The following is a 16,675-nucleotide window of genomic DNA, read 5'->3' on the forward strand; positions in this document are numbered from 1 at the left end:
TCTTCCTCTCGTATACATTATCTAAACATAATCATGCGGCGTCTCAAAACTGTGTTCCGGTCCAGATCTGAGACACCTGACCCTGCCTCATCTCGTGCTGTCTGGCCACGACGGCGTCTAGCTTCAGAGGGAGATCCATTGAAGCCTCAGCCAGAATCCGCCTCGAATGAACTACAACGCGATGAGCCTACAACTGAAGCGGGATCCAGTTCCGTGAATAAACTACCTGGCTCTGCCACAGTAGCCCCCGTTCACAATGCGGAAACTGGGTCGGATGCCCAACACGCCCAAGACACTGGCCCACTTCCTCGGTCTAAGAATGGCACCAAGCGTCTGAAGAGAATGGTTGCTCGCTTGCGCGGCAGCCTATCCCAGGAAGATGAACCCATCACAGAGACACAACCTCAAGCTGCGCAGGAGGGTAGCCGCAAAGAGAGGCCGAAGTCCAAACCTTTGTCCTCCAACCCCTTTGAACCAGATACCGCTGCTGGTGAGCCATCTACAACCACAGGCAAGTCAGTCAGGTTCGATGAGCCGCAAGAGGGGCGAAAGGTCAGCACTCAGACGACTCATTTTCAGGAGTCCAGCCAGACTGAGGATACTGTGTGCCGAGACCCTGCCCGGCACATTGCGATGCCTATTCAGGAACCTATGGAGGATTGGGGATGGCCGGGACTTATGCTGTATTCCCCTGATAGTAGCCCTAATGCCAACACTCATACTCTCGAGGGTTCGGACCCGTTCTCGGATGAGAAGGCCACCGACGCCCGACAGGGAAAGTCGGGCTCCTCGAGACATAGTGCCGGCACGAGCCGAGAGGAATCATCCAGGGCTTCTGAAGGGACGCTGGAGCCTATCGCCGAGACTGATTTCGACACAATCGAACCAGTCGTCGAGCCCGAGCCTGAACGTCCGGGCTCTCGGAGGGCAAGTTCGGCCAACAGCCAAACAAGCTGGAGTAGCACGCTTGACTCAGCCAAGGCCATCTCAGCCTTCAACCAGATGGCAGCTCAGTTTAGTATCCCGCTTTCCATTCCAAGTGAAGATACTCCAAGTCCACGTACGTTTGTCCTTACTTGTGCATGGGTTGCCACTGACTAGATCCTAGCATCAGAGGGCAATCAGCCCACGGAGGAAGCGGGCACGAGTCGTCATGGATTTGGATTGTTGGGCAAAGTTCGCAAGGTGCGATCCAGTTTGGAGGCCGACACAACCCCCTTGGCGCCAGCTCCTAAGCTGCGACGGATGAAAACGTTCGCGAATATGCACCGTCCCAATCCGATGACTTCGTTGCATGGAAGATCAATCGAGAGTTTGTCCCGTCTTGGAGGACATGGCTATCTGATGCTGACGGACTTGGCTCCATGTCCCGTGCAGTTGCCCGCATACATTGTGGCAACGCTAATGTTTCTGCATAAATATGGTTGGTGGCGGCGTCTTCTACGTCATGACTTGACTGACCCGGGTTCCTGCAGGTCTTGACACTCCCGAGATCTTCATCCAGCCTGGCGATCTGAAAACCGCCATTCGCCTATATGACCACTTTGCTGGCCAGGTGATCGAGGCCGAGAAAGATGAGTCTAATATTTCCCTTACCATGCGTGTGGTAGCCATGCCCCAGCTCCGTGAGGACTCGGCGCCCGTGCTGAGTGTGGCCTGGGCCTTCAAGGCCGTGCTGGCGGGGCTTCCAGACGGGATCCTCGGGAGTGTCCGGCTCTACCGCGTTTTGAGGGACATGTACTATCATTCGGTTCCAGATCAATCGCATCTCCTCCGGGTGCCAGACTGTATTTCTGAGGCGAGCCCATCGACTGCTGCCCGAGTGCAGCTTATATGTCTTGCGCTCATTGCTCTTGCTCCTGAGATGCAGCGCGATCTGGTCTGTTCGGTATTTGGGCTACTTTCGATGATGGTGACTGCAAGGACCGATGCCCAAGATCCCGGGATGGAGCTCCGTGATCCAGTGGCGAGTCCGAAGTTCCAAGACTTGGTGCGGGTGTTTGGACCGCTCCTCCTTGGGCCCCGGGGGCAAAAGATTCGGGAGACCTTAACAGAGGTGGAAAAGGACATTCAAGATCAACGCGTGGCGGGGTTGTTGCTCAATAATTGGCACTTTATACATCGACAGTTGCAACACTGGACCCGAGGACGGTATGTGGTAGGCAGGGAATAGCCTTGTTTTCCCCTTGTTTTTCCCTTTATTGTTTTCCTGTTTCATATGAGCTGTCTCTGCTTGGCATTCTAGAAGAAGCTCTATACTTCCCTGGATATTCCCCACCAGCCCAACCCTGTTTTTCCCTTGACGGCATTGAATCCTGTTGGATACCCATTCTTTTTGTTTCTATCTGTTACCTTGATTGTTTTTTATTAAAAGGGTCTGGGTTTGGAGGGTTCTAGGTCTGAAGGGGTTTTTGCATAAAAATCCATCCTTTTTTTACTATTCTTTATTCTTCTTCTTTACTATTCCTATTTCCTTCTTCCATTAACTCTTCCTTAACTCTTTCCATGGTGACACTAAAAACATCCTTCAACCTGTGCCATTCGCCCGGATCTTCTGGACCGCAGGAAGTCTTGTCCGACCGTGGCTCCAACTAGGTCGACCGCACCTGGACTCATACGCTGCTTCAGGCACCGACCAAACCATCTTCTCCAGTGAATCAGCGAGTGAATCGGTGAATCAGCAGAGTGTGAGACTTTCCAAGGTTCTCAGTTGAATTTTGGTTAGGGTTATCTAGGGCAAGAGAGTCTGTCTTAGCTTCCCTTGCTCTTACTTTCTCTACTCTTCCATGTTTTAGAAGGAACAAAAGTTTCTCTAAAGCTTCCTTGACATGTCTACCAACCTCAAATCTGTGCCAGGCCTATCATCAGGGTTAGGCCTTGCAAATATCATCGATCCACCATTCACAAATTCCTTCTCTAGTGATCTCCTAGGTCTTCCTATTCCAGACGACGACCAACTCTGGGGTCTGAGCCCAGTTTCACCAATGGCCGGTTGGGACAAAGCCGACTCGGCAGCCTTTGCCAATTCCGCACTCGAGCGGGACCTCAAAAATGCTCAGGTCCGCAATGGTCAACCAACCCCGCCCCCATACGATGATCAAGGCCGAGATCTGTCCCTCGACATGATGGAAAGTGCGAGCAAACGCCGGCGCGTGCGCGAATACAAGACCGCCGCCGCAAGCCTCAGCCCAGATCTCGACGACGCCCCACACGAACGCGCCAAGCGCGCAAAGTTCCTCGAGCGCAACCGTCTCGCCGCAAGCAAGTGTCGCCAGAAAAAGAAAGAGCACACCCAGCACCTCGAGTTCAGCTTCAAGGAGCAGTCCGAAAAGAGGGAACAGTTGATTGCGGAGATTGCCCGACTGCGCTCGGAGATCCTGGGTCTGAAGAATGAGGTGCTGAAACATGCTCAGTGTGGGGATGAGCCGATTAAGCTCCATCTCGCACAGATGGTCAAGAAAATTACTGATAAAGATGGTGCCCCGTCCGCGGAGGCGCTGCCGGAATCGCCTGTCAGAATCCCAGATAACCCCTCTGTTTCTGTTTCCCCGCTCGAACCTACCCCGGCTCCAGTTACGGCTTCTGTCCCTGTGTCTACGTCTGCCCCTGCGCCGACGGCGATGTCGTTTGGCTTTGATGATCCTCTGCAGCTTGAGCCGGCGGCTGCGGCGGCGGCGGAGGCGTTTGAGCAGCAGATGCGGCGCGAGTCGGAGGCTTCGCTTGTCTCGGAGGGGTCTTATTCGTTCTCGGCGGAGGATGCATCCTTTGATGACTTGATCAACGTGTGAGTTGAACGGGAGTTGATGTTATGTGATAACGACCTTTTATGTGGAGGTAATCGGGGCAGCAGGTCTGTCTGGCGTTGAATGTGGGTTTCTGAAACCTTTGAATTGCGATCCAGTGTGGGAACTGGAGGGTGTCTGGCGTTTTGATTCCGGCTTGAGTATACGGAAGCTTCTTTGATATTACTGCGTTTGATTCTCAGTTCTAGCTGCCTTGAGGGCGATTGGCTAGGGGGTGGATTGTTGCTGTGGGCAATTGCCTTGAGATGTATCTTTTATTACATGGCAGATGGAAATGAATTGGTTTCTATCGATGTCTTTATGATAGACAAAATAGAGCTATCTAGCCTAAACTCAAGACCGTCCGGTCGACTCGACATGTGCAGTCCGATGCTTGGATACCGATTCGACATTATCGATCTGCGCATCCTGATACCTTTCAGCAGGTACCTGTGGTGCAGTAGCGTCATCCAAAGGATCTTTCCACCCATGCTCAGCATCCGGGCGAGCATCGAACATCCCGTTAATCTCCTCGAGAGACTTGCCAGCCGTCTCCTTCAGACAGAAGTAAGTAAAGCCCACAATCACCACATCCAGCAGTCCAAACAGCAAGAATGTACCCCATCCTAGGCTCTCCTGGATATACGGTGTTGAGAAACTCCAGACAAAATTGAACAGCCACTGCGATCCAACACCGAACGCAACACCGGGCTCCCGAATGCGCGTAGGGAAGATCTCACTCGCACACGGCCACGGTAACGGGCCCCAACTGAAGTTGTAAGCAATGATATCGAGGTATATCAGGGCAACCGTGGCAATCCCAGAAGAGGTAACCGTCCCATCACCAGGCTGGGGGTAAGTCTTCACGACCGCCGCAGTGGCAATCATACAAACCGCCATAAAGCCCGCACCACCCGCCAACAAAGGCCGTCTCCCAAAACGATCCGACAAAAACACCACAAAAACCAAACAAGCAACGACCTTGATGGCGCCAAAAATCCCCGTCAACAAAAGCGTCCGATCCCCATCCCCAACAAGCAACTCAAAAAACTGCGGCCCGAAATACGCCAACGCCGTCGACCCCGTCGACTGCTGCGCAAGAAACAGTCCACCCGCAATCCCCATCCTCTTCATATTCCCCGCCTCAACCAACTCCCAAACCCTAAATCCATCCCTCGCATCCCTCTCCTCCTCCAATCCCCTCCTCATATCCTCAAACTCCCCCCCGAACCACCTCCCCCCTCCCCACCCCGAATCCAAACAAGACACTCCCACGCCTCAGCCTCCCGCCCAACACCCAGTAACCACCGCACACTCTCCTTAACACCAAACATCCCAACCCCCATCAGAACACCAGGCACAAGCTGCAACCCAACAGGAATCTGCCACTGCCGCGCCCCAGCCTCGTCTCCCATCCCCTTAACCCCATAATCAACCCAGTACGAAACAAGGATCCCAACCGTGTACGTGAGCTGATAACAACTCCCCAACTGGCCACGGATTTCCTTTGGGCTCATCTCCGACATGTAGATCGGGATGACGGTCGCAGACCCGCCAATGCCGAGTCCGCAGATTACCCGTCCGACGTAGAATAGAGGGAGGGAATGCGAGTCGATCGTTTCGAGGATTACGCCCACGCTGAAGATTAGAGAACATAGGCCCATGGCGAGACGGCGTCCGTAGCGGTTTGTTATTGGCCAGATTAGGAAACAGCCGGCGAGGGCGCCGGCTTGTTGGATTCCGACAGCGATTGCGCTTGTGTGGGTTTTCTCCGAGGGGTGGATTGAGAAGGAGGTTTGGAAGGTTTGGAAGGTTAGGACACCGCCTGGGACTTGTTAGTATGATTTGTATGAATTGGGCTGGATAGCATTGGAATGCTGTGTCGGATAGGTGGGTAGATAGGTAGTTACTCACCAATTACCCCCGAGTCATATCCGAACAAAGCTCCGCCGCAGCAGAGTATGAGAGCGAACCAGTATATGCGCCAGTGAGGCCTTGGTGGTCGTGTTGTTCCCATTGTAGGAGCTGGGTCTGGAGGCTCTAATTGTGGTATTTGGGCGAGCTGCGAGTAGGGGATTGTGGATGTTGTGTTCCACCAAGTATTTAGAGTGTTGTACCAATTAGAGAATGGCGATATATGTATGGGGTTATATATATATGTACTGGAAGGGAGAGATGTGGAAGATATAGGCATTGCATTGGACATGTGTAGATGTAAACTATTGAATCAGACCTGTCATAGATCCAAAAGAGGGAAAACGGGTCGGGTAGAGAGCTGTTTCTGGGCGTGGAGAACCCCGGGGCCCGGATAGTGGATTATGTCATTGGGGATTGCGTGACATCCAGGGTGGTATTTTGTTATTTTCTTCGTTTACTTCCAGGACATTGCGTGATTCCCAATCTCATTGGCTTATTTTCTCTTTTCTGAGTCCTGGGCACTGTCGATCAAATGTGGAGATCAAATTCCCCGCATTTCGAGCCGATGGCCGATGGCCGATTGGCGATTTCCATATGACATGTACAGGGGTCTGAGATATAACCATGGGCGTGTCACTCACCCATCACCTCATCTTCTCTACTTTCCTTCAAAATGGCAGCTAAACGTCCCAATTTCCTCGTCATAGTCGCCGACGACCTAGGTTTCTCCGATGTAGGCTGTTTTGGTGGAGAAATCCGCACGCCCAACATCGACCAAATCGCCAAAGAGGGACTCCGATTTACTGACTTCCATGCAGCGGCAGCATGCTCGTAAGTTTCCCTGCTCAGACTACCATCTCTCAGTTAAACTCACAATACCCAGTCCCACACGCGCCATGATCATGACCGGCACAGACCACCACATTGCCGGTCTGGGTAATCTAATCGAATGGACCAACATCTCCGGCCAGAACGGACCTAAAGGATCATCCATGAGCACCGCGCCCCAGCGCGGAATGCCCGGGTACGAGGGCTACCTCAACGAGCGGGTCGTGGCACTCCCCGAGGTCCTACGCGACGGGGGATATCACACCATCATGTCGGGCAAGTGGCACCTGGGCCTAACTCCAGAGCGCTCCCCACACAAGCGAGGGTTTGAGCGCTCATTCGCGCACTTACCCGCCTGCTCAAACCACTATGCCTATGAGCCAGAGCTGAAAGACCAGGACCAGTGCCCGACCTTCATCGAGGCCAGCTACATCGCCCTGCACATGGAGGACGGCGAGTACGTGCGCCACCTCCCAGAGGGCTGGTACTCGTCCGACGGGTACGGCGACAAGATGGTAGATTACCTGAAAGAATGGAAAGCTACTGGCGGCAGCGAAGGCCCCGACGGTCAGGGCGACCGTCCATTCTTCGCGTACCTCCCCTTCACAGCGCCGCATTGGCCGCTGCAAGCTCCGCGCGAGTACATCGATCACTACCGCGGTGTGTACGACGAAGGGCCGGACGTGCTTCGCGCAAAGCGTCTGCAGCGTCTAAAGGAACTGGGGATGGTGCGCGACGACGTCGAGCCACACCCGGTGCAAGCGGAGGAAGTCAAGGAGTGGGAGGAGTACAGCGCGGAGGAGAAGAAGAAGTCCGCCGTGGCGATGGAGGTGTTTGCCGGGATGGTCGAGTGCATTGATTCAAATGTCGGGAAGGTAGTCGAGTACCTTCGGTCGATTGACGAGCTGGATAACACATTCGTGTGCTTCATGTCGGATAATGGTGCCGAAGGCGCCGCCTACGAGGCCTACCCCATGGTCCAGAACGGCGTCATGCCCCATCTGCAGAAATACTACGATAACAGCTTGGAGAACCTCGGGAACGGGAACTCGTTTATCTGGTACGGCCCGCGCTGGGCGCAGGCTGCTACTGCCCCGTCGCGTCTGTATAAGGCGTATACCACTGAGGGTGGCGTGCGTGTCCCATTTACCTGTCGCTTCCCTGCGAACTTCAATGTCAACCCTGTAGACGTTGCGGCCGGTAAGGGTGGGATCACGGATCAGTTCGCCACGGTTATGGACCTGGCCCCGTCTATCTTGGATATGGCCGGGATCAAGCACCCAGCGCCGACGTACCAGGGTCGTGAGATTGTTGAGATGCGCGGACGAAGTTTCCACCCCTGGGCAGTGGGCCAAGCGGAGCGGATCCACCCGGCTGAGTTTATTCAGGGCTGGGAGACGTGTGGACGGGCTGCGCTGCGTTGTGCGGACTGGAAGATCGTTTTCATTCCCAAGCCCAAGGGTCCGGAGAAGTGGCAGTTGTATAACCTCGTGCAAGATCCCGGGGAGATTCACGATCTGTCAGATTCCGAGCCGGAGAAGTTGAAGCAGTTGCTTAAGCTCTGGGATCAGTATGTGCTTGAGACGGGTGTTGTCCCGCTCTGTCCTGATCTTGGGGAATTTTTGGAGGCGACTGAGGCACAGATGCCTGAGAATGCATGGATGGAGTTTGATTATTGGAAAGACGGTGCTAGAGACCAGCCGGAGAAGTTTACGCGTCAACCGCCGAGGTTTCAGCGGACTGTGAGGCCTTTCTGAGGGGGGAGTTCCCTAGTTCGAATTATTCCAAACAGATCAAATAGAAAATGTCTTACAGTTGTCCTTTGTTTCAGAACATGCAACTTGCCGATACTCCTGAGTAACCGCGGGGCAAAGCAATTCACCATAGACCGTCTCTAATAGATATTCCCCCTGAACCCAGGACTCCCCATACCAGGAATAATCAAAAGGCCAATCATGAAAGGCAAACTAATGTTCTTCGACGAAGTAGCCTGGGACAAAAGCGACGCCCAACTCGCAACCTGGAAAACATCCCTCCTCAACCCAGAATCCCTTCAAAAGATAACCACATTAATCAAAACCCACCGCCAAGGCGTATCAGACCACCTCTTCCCACCGCAAAAAGGCTCCTTCAACATGGTAATCCGCCTACGATTCATCGACGGCGCCTCAGCCATAATCCGCTTCCCAATCCCAGGCTACTCAATCTTCCCAGACGAAAAGCTCCAGCACGAAGTATCGGTGATGCGCTTTCTCGAGCGACACACAGGCATCCGCATCCCACACGTCCTGTACCACGGCAGCAGCGACGAAAGTCCGAACCAACTAGGCCCGTTCATTATCATGGAGTATATCGACCACAACGCTGATCTGGTGGATGCACTGAACACGCCCGGAATACCGGACGAAGAGCGGCCGGTTCTCGATCCCAATATCGACGAGAATAGACTCCGCTCGGTGTATAACCAGATGGCGGGGTTGTTGCTGCAGGTGTCGAAACACTCGTTCCCTCGTATTGGGTGTATATCTAATGCGGCGGAAGATGAGTTCGATGACGAGTGGGTTGTTGAGCACAGGCCGTTGAGTATCAATATGAATGAGCTTGTGCAGGTTGGTGGTGTTGCCGCTGGGGATTTGCCGGGCGTGACGGAGACGTTTGGTACTGCGCGGGCGTATTTACTTGCTCTTGCCGAGTTGCATATGAGGCATCTTTCGTCGCAGCGGAATGATGCTGTTGACGATGCGCAGGACTGCCGGATGAAGTATATTGCGCGGTGTTTGTTTCGGAGGCTTGCGAGGGAGGGACGGCTTTGTTGGGCTGGTGAGGATGGGGGGGGTTTAGGTTGTTCTGTGATGATCTAAGGCCGGCGAATGTGCTTGCTAACTCGGACTTTGGGTATAAGATATCCGGGGCTATTGATTGGGAATTTGCTTATGCTGCTCCGTTGGAGTTTGTGTATAGTCCGCCGTGTTGGCTGTTGCTTGAGAGGCCGGAGTACTGCGAGGAGGGGATTGATGACTGGGAGAGGGTGTATGAGAGCCGGTTGGGGGTTTTCTTGCAGGAGCTGCGCGTGCGAGAGGATGTTGATATTCGGCGTGGGGTTATTGGTGAGGAGAATCGGCTTTCTGGACATATGCGGGAGAGCTGGGATAATGGGGGGTTCTGGGTTAGTTATGCGGCGAGGAGGAGTTGGGCTTTTGATATTATTTACTGGGCGAGGATTGATCAGAGGTTCTTTGGGGAGGGGAGTTTGGAGGATCGGATTGAATTGTTGACTGTTGAGGAGAGGGATGGGATGGAGGCATTTGTACAGAGGAAGTTATCTGAGAAGGAGGGGGGTGGTTTAGTGAGTTGATATTAATGGTATGTATGATATTAACGAGGTAATAATATTTATCTTTACAGGAAGTATATAAATCTTCAAGTAGTATATAAGAGCTGGAGTAGGGCTGTCCAGGAATACAGTAAGTTGTCTATCAACATGCCAGAACAAGCCTCAATTTGACGTCTTTGACCTTACTTTGAGCTGATCAGGTACTTTCTGCATGAATTAGGATAAAATCTTGGAAGTGTCTCGGATGTGTAAATGTGTGATAAGACAAATAAGACAAATCAGGCTCGGTGGGTTTCTTTTGATAGCAATGATGATACCCTATTGACCGGAAATACGATGCTAGCAGGCATGTCTCTGCCCGAATCCACTCGACTAAATAACATTAAAGACAAGCAGAGAAATTAGATAAGCGAAGATGGCCAACCTTGGAAACTCCGGAGTGCGTAGGGTTTATCATCAACAAAAATCATCATCTAGCGTACTGCCAGAGAATATTGAGATAAAGGTAATACCCTTTCATCGACTCTTTGCAGATTCCGGCAACTCGTGGAGAGTATTTTCTGTGTGGCTAGGTAGCTCTGCCACAGAACTTTTGCCGTCTAACTCGCTCGGTATGCCCGGGGACTGCAAAGACTCGTGCTGCAACATTGCTGCTCCGGTGATGGGTGTCTGCACTTGAGGTGGTTGCGTCCGTGAGCGACGACGCATGAAATACCAAAGCAAGGCGACAATGATTGCTAGCCCGGCAACACCACCAACCACACCACCTGCGATAGCGCCAGTATTTGGACTGGAGGAGCTACTCGATGCTGGGGAACTGCTAGATGTTGGGGAGTTGCTTGAAGTCGGGGAGCTGCTCGATATCGCGGAGCTGCTCGGTGTTGGGGTCGTGCCTAGTTATATCAGAACTGGGCGCATGTCGAGTTTAAGCAGGACTTGAATCTTACCAAGTGAAACCGGGCTTAGCGACGTCCTACTTTCAATGATAAGATCTCGTTCTGTCCCACACCCAACCCCGCCCTGAGACCTATTAAACCCGTATTGACCCTGCTCACAACAGAAATGCCCGCCATCATAGTTTCGATAAAGATCCCAGGTTTCGTTGGCGCAGTGTGCTGGGTTACTAACTTCCTGTCTGCAGTCTTGTTCATCCGGACAACACAACCCTGTGTTTGCGTCGCTACACGTTGCGCCGGTGGGGCAGCATCGCCAGAAATGTTGAGATGTTACAGGATCCTTCCCTGCGTCGGTGTCGCATTCTCCTATGTCTCTTAGGCAGGAGCCATTTCTGCGTATTGCGAATCCGAACGGGGGACCATTGGCAGTCATGATAGGAAAGAAAGAAACAAAATACCAAACATAAGTTGGTTAAGAAGAGTAGAAGAAGTGCGTGACATATAATTAAGCAAAGGCGAGGAACATGGGACAGAAGGAGGTAATGGCCTTCGAAAGAAGGTTGGATTTAAGTGCCAACCGAAGCGAGAAAAACAGACAGAAGGGGAAAGCTGGTGGAACTCAGTTCTTTAATAGAGGGACCCTGCGCTTCAAACAGCTGCAGGGCTATATTGGTGCCGCCTTGGCATTGATTATCAGTCTTGGCGAAGGTTTCCTAGACCATAACAGATAACCTCCTAGTCCAGCCGAAAGTAGTGTATTCTTTCCAGATGACCTTTGTTCTGGATCTTCTAAGCGCGGATGCCATGATAAACGCTTGAGCAAAGGGAGGTTCAACATAGACGGGATCAAAGCCACGGGGCTATGGGCCCACATGAGCACGGCCCTGGCAGGACAAGGCAAAGATCAACAATGTCAAGGGAAAAAAGGACATCCGGAAAATTATCGAATGGACTGAATAGGGAGAATCAGCTATAACCTTGGAAAAGAACAAGTATTATGTAATTTACTATGTAATGCCAAATGATTTCCATCATCATTGAAACTGGAGGTAACAGCAACTGTACGGAGTATTCTGCGGTTGAAAAGTACCAGGGGAGGACGACCGGGAAGACAGCTTAACAGCGCTAAACCTCAAAAGGGGAAGGCTAATTCAGAACGGCAATTCACAGGTGATGTTATATTCTGTTCCTATAAACATTATTCTGTTGTATACCCGTTTACAAGTAAATCAGTCGGAACCCTACTTTGATAACACTCTTTAACCGAAATTAGTAGTGGTAGCCGGAAATCGTGGAAATATGAATAACTAGTCTCTTTAGCTTTGGTACTAATGTATCCCACGGGTAATAATCTAGTACTTTCTGTTCAAATGTTCTTATTGATGCCATGTGAAACTTGGAAACGCCTGGCTTTGTATTATATAACATTGCCCATCCGACTTCCTGGACATGAAGTACTACCTACCTAGGTAGGTAACTAAATGCTAAAGCATACCCTAAGTATCACTGAGTATCACGCGACTAGTACTAGTACAATTAACTAGGGAAAAGACCTCGGGAAGTGATCACTGAGTAATCAGTGCTGTGAGATACTGAGCATGAACCTCTTATAAAGCGGGGGCACCCCGATCGGGAAATTCACATCGGCCTAAACTCCGCATACACATATATGTACGTATACGTAGGTATGTACTTTGTTTGTATCTAGTGCAATTTGGGTTCAAATATTTAAACTGGGGCTTAGTCCATCATGGAGGTAATTTGTATACTCCCCACCTTGTTCCTGACACTAACGTAAATCCTTCCCAGGTACCGAAAGCCCGGGGAGCTGGCAGGTCGGGCCCGCGTCGACGGACAGGATGCCTAACATGCAGGGCCCGTAAGGTCCGGTGCGACGAAGGGAAACCAAGTTGCTCCAATTGCGACCGACTGCGTCTACAATGTCTCTATAAACCCCCTGTCGCCCCTGGCGTGGGGTGGGGGTCATCACCAACTCGGCCTTCAAACAATATAACTGCATCGCCGAACAACACAGCGGATATAGGCAGCTCAGGCTCGCCCGCTGCAGCCGCTACAGCATCCCGCTCTCCCGATATGAACTTCTTTAGTACCGTGCTTCGTGCAGACGGCCACACAATATCAACGCCGACAACCACACTTGGGCAGCTCCCTACAGACCAGGAATCCTATCTTTCCGAGTTTGACATGCTTGGATTTATGGGCGGTGTCACCTCTGATCTCGAACAGAAACACCTGGACTTGACAACCGGGCTCTCGATGGCTTTCACGGCTAGTCCGGCGTTGCAGTCGCTACCCGCAACACTTATACCAGGCATGGATGAAGGGTACTTTTCAGCGGACCGCCGAGTCCCATTTACTCCAGATACCTCGCCTTCACTTGTTGATAGGACCTCGATTGACAGTGCTGCAGAAGTGCCAACTACGCGGGGCAGCTTGTCCGATGCAGGCGGCACTTCATATGAGGACCAGTTGCTACAGCACTTTCTGACTATTGACCCGCCGGCTGCTCTTTTTGCGCCGGTAAACATCGAGTGGAAGTATATGCGGCCAGCACTGCTGGCTCATGCACGAGATTCTAGTTCGCTTTTGAATGCTGTATACTGCTATGCAGATGTCCATAAAGCGATGATGGAAGGGAAAAATGGCACTGGGCGCCGACCTTTTATAGACTGTCCAGTTCGGAGATCCAAGCTTGTATTCATGGCGAGGTGACCGAGTCTACACTCATCAAAGTTTTTGGTGCTGTCTTTCTCTTAATGATATCCGAGGTATGTTCTGCTTGATCTCGAGATAGAGTGGACTTGGCTCATATTGTCCCAGATCCTCTCATCTCCCGAAATATGTACCGGAACTTCTTATATCCACTCCGGATACCTTATACTACAACGATTCCATAATCGTACCCGACATTGGACCGGCCTCGGTCATCTCCTAGTGTCATGGGTCTCGCTGCTAGATGTCAAGTCCCTGATCGCAGGCCGAGATGGCGACCCTCTCACTGAGCTCGGCAACATCCCAGAACATAGACTAGATACGCAAAATTCCCAAACACCTCACACGAAAGCGCCAACAGACAGCATCGAAGACCCATTCCTCAGCCCAAACTACCTCATCTACGAATCAATCGTAGGCCCAGCATTCCGATTCTTCGTACAAGCCCAACAAGTCGTCCGACGGATAGTCTGCATCGACCTCCACCACCGCAGCCGCGGAACCCTAACGGACGAGTTCGAAGTACTCCAACTCGCCCACAAAGTCGGCGCAGACCTCGAAACACTCTGGCACCGCCGTCCCTCAGTAATAGACGTCTACGGCCGACCAGAAGCCCTAACAGATATCCTGTGTGTGCCTGTGGCATCGGAAATCTGTCGCACATTCCGACAATACGTGGCCAACTTCTTAGCGAACTTTATCTACTTGCATCGCGTTGCGTTTGCAATCTACCCTCGCACAGACCGCGTCAACGGCGCCATCGATCAGATCATCCAACTGGCTACCGTTGACTCTACCGGGCGGGACCATCTGCCCGTTAGCTTCCTATGGCCGTTGTTCGTTGCTGGGCTTGAGGGTACGGATGATCAGCGCAAGTGGATTGTCCATGAGATTCAGCGTATGGCTGCTGCCCATGAAGCTAACTCGGCGCCTTCGGTTACTCGCCACCCGGCTGTTGATAGGGTTCTCGTGCTTGTGGAGGAGATGACTCGGCGGCAGGATGTGTCGAGCACATGGGCGGACTCGAAATGTGTGAGGCGGGAATTGTTTTCGGATTTTTTCGTGATGATTTGAACTTCATGTTGGGAGAGATGTATATAACACTTTTTAATGGTTTGGCGGTACGCTCATATGGGACGACTTTGCTTTTTAATATTTTTGTGACGATCTTGTTCATATACAGATTCTTAAATGAAATATGATACAAGAACTTACAACCACTTCAAACGTTCAAAACCGACCCAGACCCAATCGCTTGATATGACGCTTTGTCCCCGCCCATACACCGCGATCGATGCAGTAGATGACCTCGTTCCTTGCGCACATACGCCGCAAAACAAACAGCAGCGACCGCCACAGCCCCAAAACTGATCATCACCGGATACACGAACTGAGCCGGTAGCGGGAAAGCAATAGTCGAAGCAAAAGAAAGCATCTCGAAAACATTCTGCAGCGCCATTTCAGTCGCAGAGAAGCGGGCACGGGCACGTTCCTGGATATTCTACATAATGGCATTCATTTAGCACATGCAACCCACAAATCAATAATCTAGGAGAAACCACTTACCTCTTGAACAAGAAACTGAACCGACAAGTCAAATCCCCAAAGCCCAACCCGACTCAAAGCAACGCCCGCAATCAGCGTACCCGCCACGAACCGCGAGCTGGAGTCCCAAGCAACGAAAGGCACGGCAGCAGCAGCCACACAGACAAACTGCCAGTTCAGGAACCACAGCCCAGACCGAATGGGACCGATCCGGTTCGTGATCATCGGCGCTGTCCATGTGCCAGATAGCTCGGCGATCACGGAGCCGATGCGCATGTAGCTGACCTGTAACGAGGTAAAGCCCGTGCTTAACAGGTATGTGACCATTGTTGCGCCGAAGGATAGGACTGTTAGGTAAAGCAGGCTCAGGGCGAAGGATGCTAGGAAGACTGGGCTGGCTATGTACTCTTTCCAAGGTGCTAGTGACTCTGGCAACGAGTGGAGTATATTGCGAGACGCATTGTGGTGAGCATCGTCGCTCTCATTGTTTATATCATCTGTTTGTGTGGTAGGAGCTTGTGTCTTGGTCAAGGCTGGGACTGATTGGTAGACTTGGGCAATGGCCATGTATTCGACCAGCACAGATGCCGTATTCAGGGTGAATACTGTCCAAATTGCATATCGGGTTGATATGCCGTCGATCAAGGAGATGAATACTGGTGCTAGGAGCTTGCAGAAGAGATCAATTCGTCTCATGGAGGCGTTCAGGTCTGTGGTTCGATCAAATTAGATATTGTAGTGCGTCAAGTCGTTTCGGTTTTCTCACCTTGCCGAGGGACATTGATACTGTCCGAGATGACAATTGCCTAGTGCAAACTATCAGTGATGTCTTTTCCTAGCATATCAGAGGAGTTCGGATGCATGGAAGAAACCAGACAACCCGAATATGATTCCCCGTACTTACCCAGTCCCGTTCTACAGCCACGGTATTAGCCGTCGCAGCCAATTTCTCCATACAAGCCAGCAGGCCCTGCACAGCGAACAGGCCAATTGTAAGCGGCCAAGAGTCCGTAGACAGATTGGCTATAAAACACAAGCACGAGACCGCGACAGGGACTCTTTGCCACACTACTTTTTCGATTAGCCATTGGCCTGCATGATACGCCGTGCATATTGAAATATCACAAGGACTCAAACTTACCAATAGAATGCCTCACGGCTACGAGCCGGTCTGAGCGATCAACTTGCGCACCCAGCCAGGACGATAGTGCGACGGCTGAAAACGCCCGCACTAGAGCGTATATCGAAGCATACAGTAGCGTCCCCGGGAAGATCGAAGCTAGGAAGAGCACGGCGCCAAATTCGAACATGCGTGAGTTCCATGTTGAGAGAGTGTGTGAGATGTACAGGCGTGCTAGTACTGAGCGGGCTTCTGGTGCTGGGGTATCATTTTGTCGTGAGGCATTATCCGCCGAGGCCGGTAACAGAGCACTGGACGAATTGTTGGCGTTTTCTGATGAGCGCCGGCTAGGCGCTAGGGAACTCTCGAATTCCATCTGAAGACGTGCGATTTACAGCATATGTACAAGGGACTGGTGGGAATGGTATTTGTGGATTTGATGGAGATCAGTTGGGCGACGGATCAGTAATGTCGCGGGTGGGCTGAGGACCTTGTGGAAACTTAAAATGTTGACAATAGC

General features: G+C 51.8%; 8 protein-coding genes across 8 annotated transcripts; 5 read left to right on the forward strand and 3 right to left on the reverse strand.

The window, feature by feature from the left end:
* Positions 1–33: 33 nt before the first annotated feature.
* On the forward strand, positions 34–2,173 carry N7519_006007 (uncharacterized protein; the record flags this gene model as incomplete). Its single annotated transcript, XM_057292783.1, has 3 exons — positions 34–1,060; positions 1,109–1,423; positions 1,476–2,173. The coding sequence occupies 3 exons, from the start codon at positions 34–36 to the stop codon at positions 2,171–2,173; spliced, it is 2,040 nt and encodes a 679-aa protein (XP_057147594.1).
* Positions 2,174–2,828: 655 nt separating this feature from the next.
* On the forward strand, positions 2,829–3,788 carry atfB (bZIP transcription factor atfB; the record flags this gene model as incomplete). Its single annotated transcript, XM_057292784.1, has 1 exon — positions 2,829–3,788. One exon carries the CDS (start codon positions 2,829–2,831, stop codon positions 3,786–3,788), a length of 960 nt encoding a protein of 319 aa, XP_057147595.1.
* Positions 3,789–4,136: 348 nt separating this feature from the next.
* Positions 4,137–5,799, reverse strand: N7519_006009 (uncharacterized protein; the record flags this gene model as incomplete). The annotated part of the gene is made up of 3 exons (XM_057292785.1): positions 4,137–5,050; positions 5,098–5,607; positions 5,697–5,799. The coding sequence occupies 3 exons, from the start codon at positions 5,797–5,799 to the stop codon at positions 4,137–4,139; spliced, it is 1,527 nt and encodes a 508-aa protein (XP_057147596.1).
* A 573-nt stretch (positions 5,800–6,372) lies between these two features.
* On the forward strand, positions 6,373–8,284 carry N7519_006010 (arylsulfatase; the record flags this gene model as incomplete). Its single annotated transcript, XM_057292786.1, has 2 exons — positions 6,373–6,530; positions 6,583–8,284. The coding sequence occupies 2 exons, from the start codon at positions 6,373–6,375 to the stop codon at positions 8,282–8,284; spliced, it is 1,860 nt and encodes a 619-aa protein (XP_057147597.1).
* Positions 8,285–8,482: 198 nt separating this feature from the next.
* Positions 8,483–10,057, forward strand: N7519_006011 (uncharacterized protein; the record flags this gene model as incomplete). The annotated part of the gene is made up of 3 exons (XM_057292787.1): positions 8,483–9,300; positions 9,390–9,873; positions 10,016–10,057. The coding sequence occupies 3 exons, from the start codon at positions 8,483–8,485 to the stop codon at positions 10,055–10,057; spliced, it is 1,344 nt and encodes a 447-aa protein (XP_057147598.1).
* Positions 10,058–10,377: 320 nt separating this feature from the next.
* Positions 10,378–11,190, reverse strand: N7519_006012 (uncharacterized protein; the record flags this gene model as incomplete). The annotated part of the gene is made up of 2 exons (XM_057292788.1): positions 10,378–10,754; positions 10,809–11,190. 2 exons carry the CDS (start codon positions 11,188–11,190, stop codon positions 10,378–10,380), a joined length of 759 nt encoding a protein of 252 aa, XP_057147599.1.
* Positions 11,191–12,507: 1,317 nt separating this feature from the next.
* N7519_006013 (Zn(II)2Cys6 transcription factor) lies at positions 12,508–14,564 on the forward strand (the record flags this gene model as incomplete). The annotated part of the gene is made up of 4 exons (XM_057292789.1): positions 12,508–12,513; positions 12,567–13,315; positions 13,447–13,546; positions 13,599–14,564. The coding sequence occupies 4 exons, from the start codon at positions 12,508–12,510 to the stop codon at positions 14,562–14,564; spliced, it is 1,821 nt and encodes a 606-aa protein (XP_057147600.1).
* A 148-nt stretch (positions 14,565–14,712) lies between these two features.
* Positions 14,713–16,531, reverse strand: N7519_006014 (putative iron-regulated transporter; the record flags this gene model as incomplete). Its single annotated transcript, XM_057292790.1, has 5 exons — positions 14,713–14,991; positions 15,057–15,745; positions 15,802–15,841; positions 15,940–16,106; positions 16,177–16,531. The coding sequence occupies 5 exons, from the start codon at positions 16,529–16,531 to the stop codon at positions 14,713–14,715; spliced, it is 1,530 nt and encodes a 509-aa protein (XP_057147601.1).
* Between the last annotated feature and the right edge of the window lie 144 nt (positions 16,532–16,675).

The sequence above is a fragment of the Penicillium mononematosum genome (assembly GCF_028829835.1).
Source record: "Penicillium mononematosum strain IBT 11891 chromosome Unknown utg000003l:1.0-8172316.0:1.0-8177699.0, whole genome shotgun sequence".
Lineage (NCBI taxonomy): Eukaryota > Fungi > Ascomycota > Eurotiomycetes > Eurotiales > Aspergillaceae > Penicillium > Penicillium mononematosum.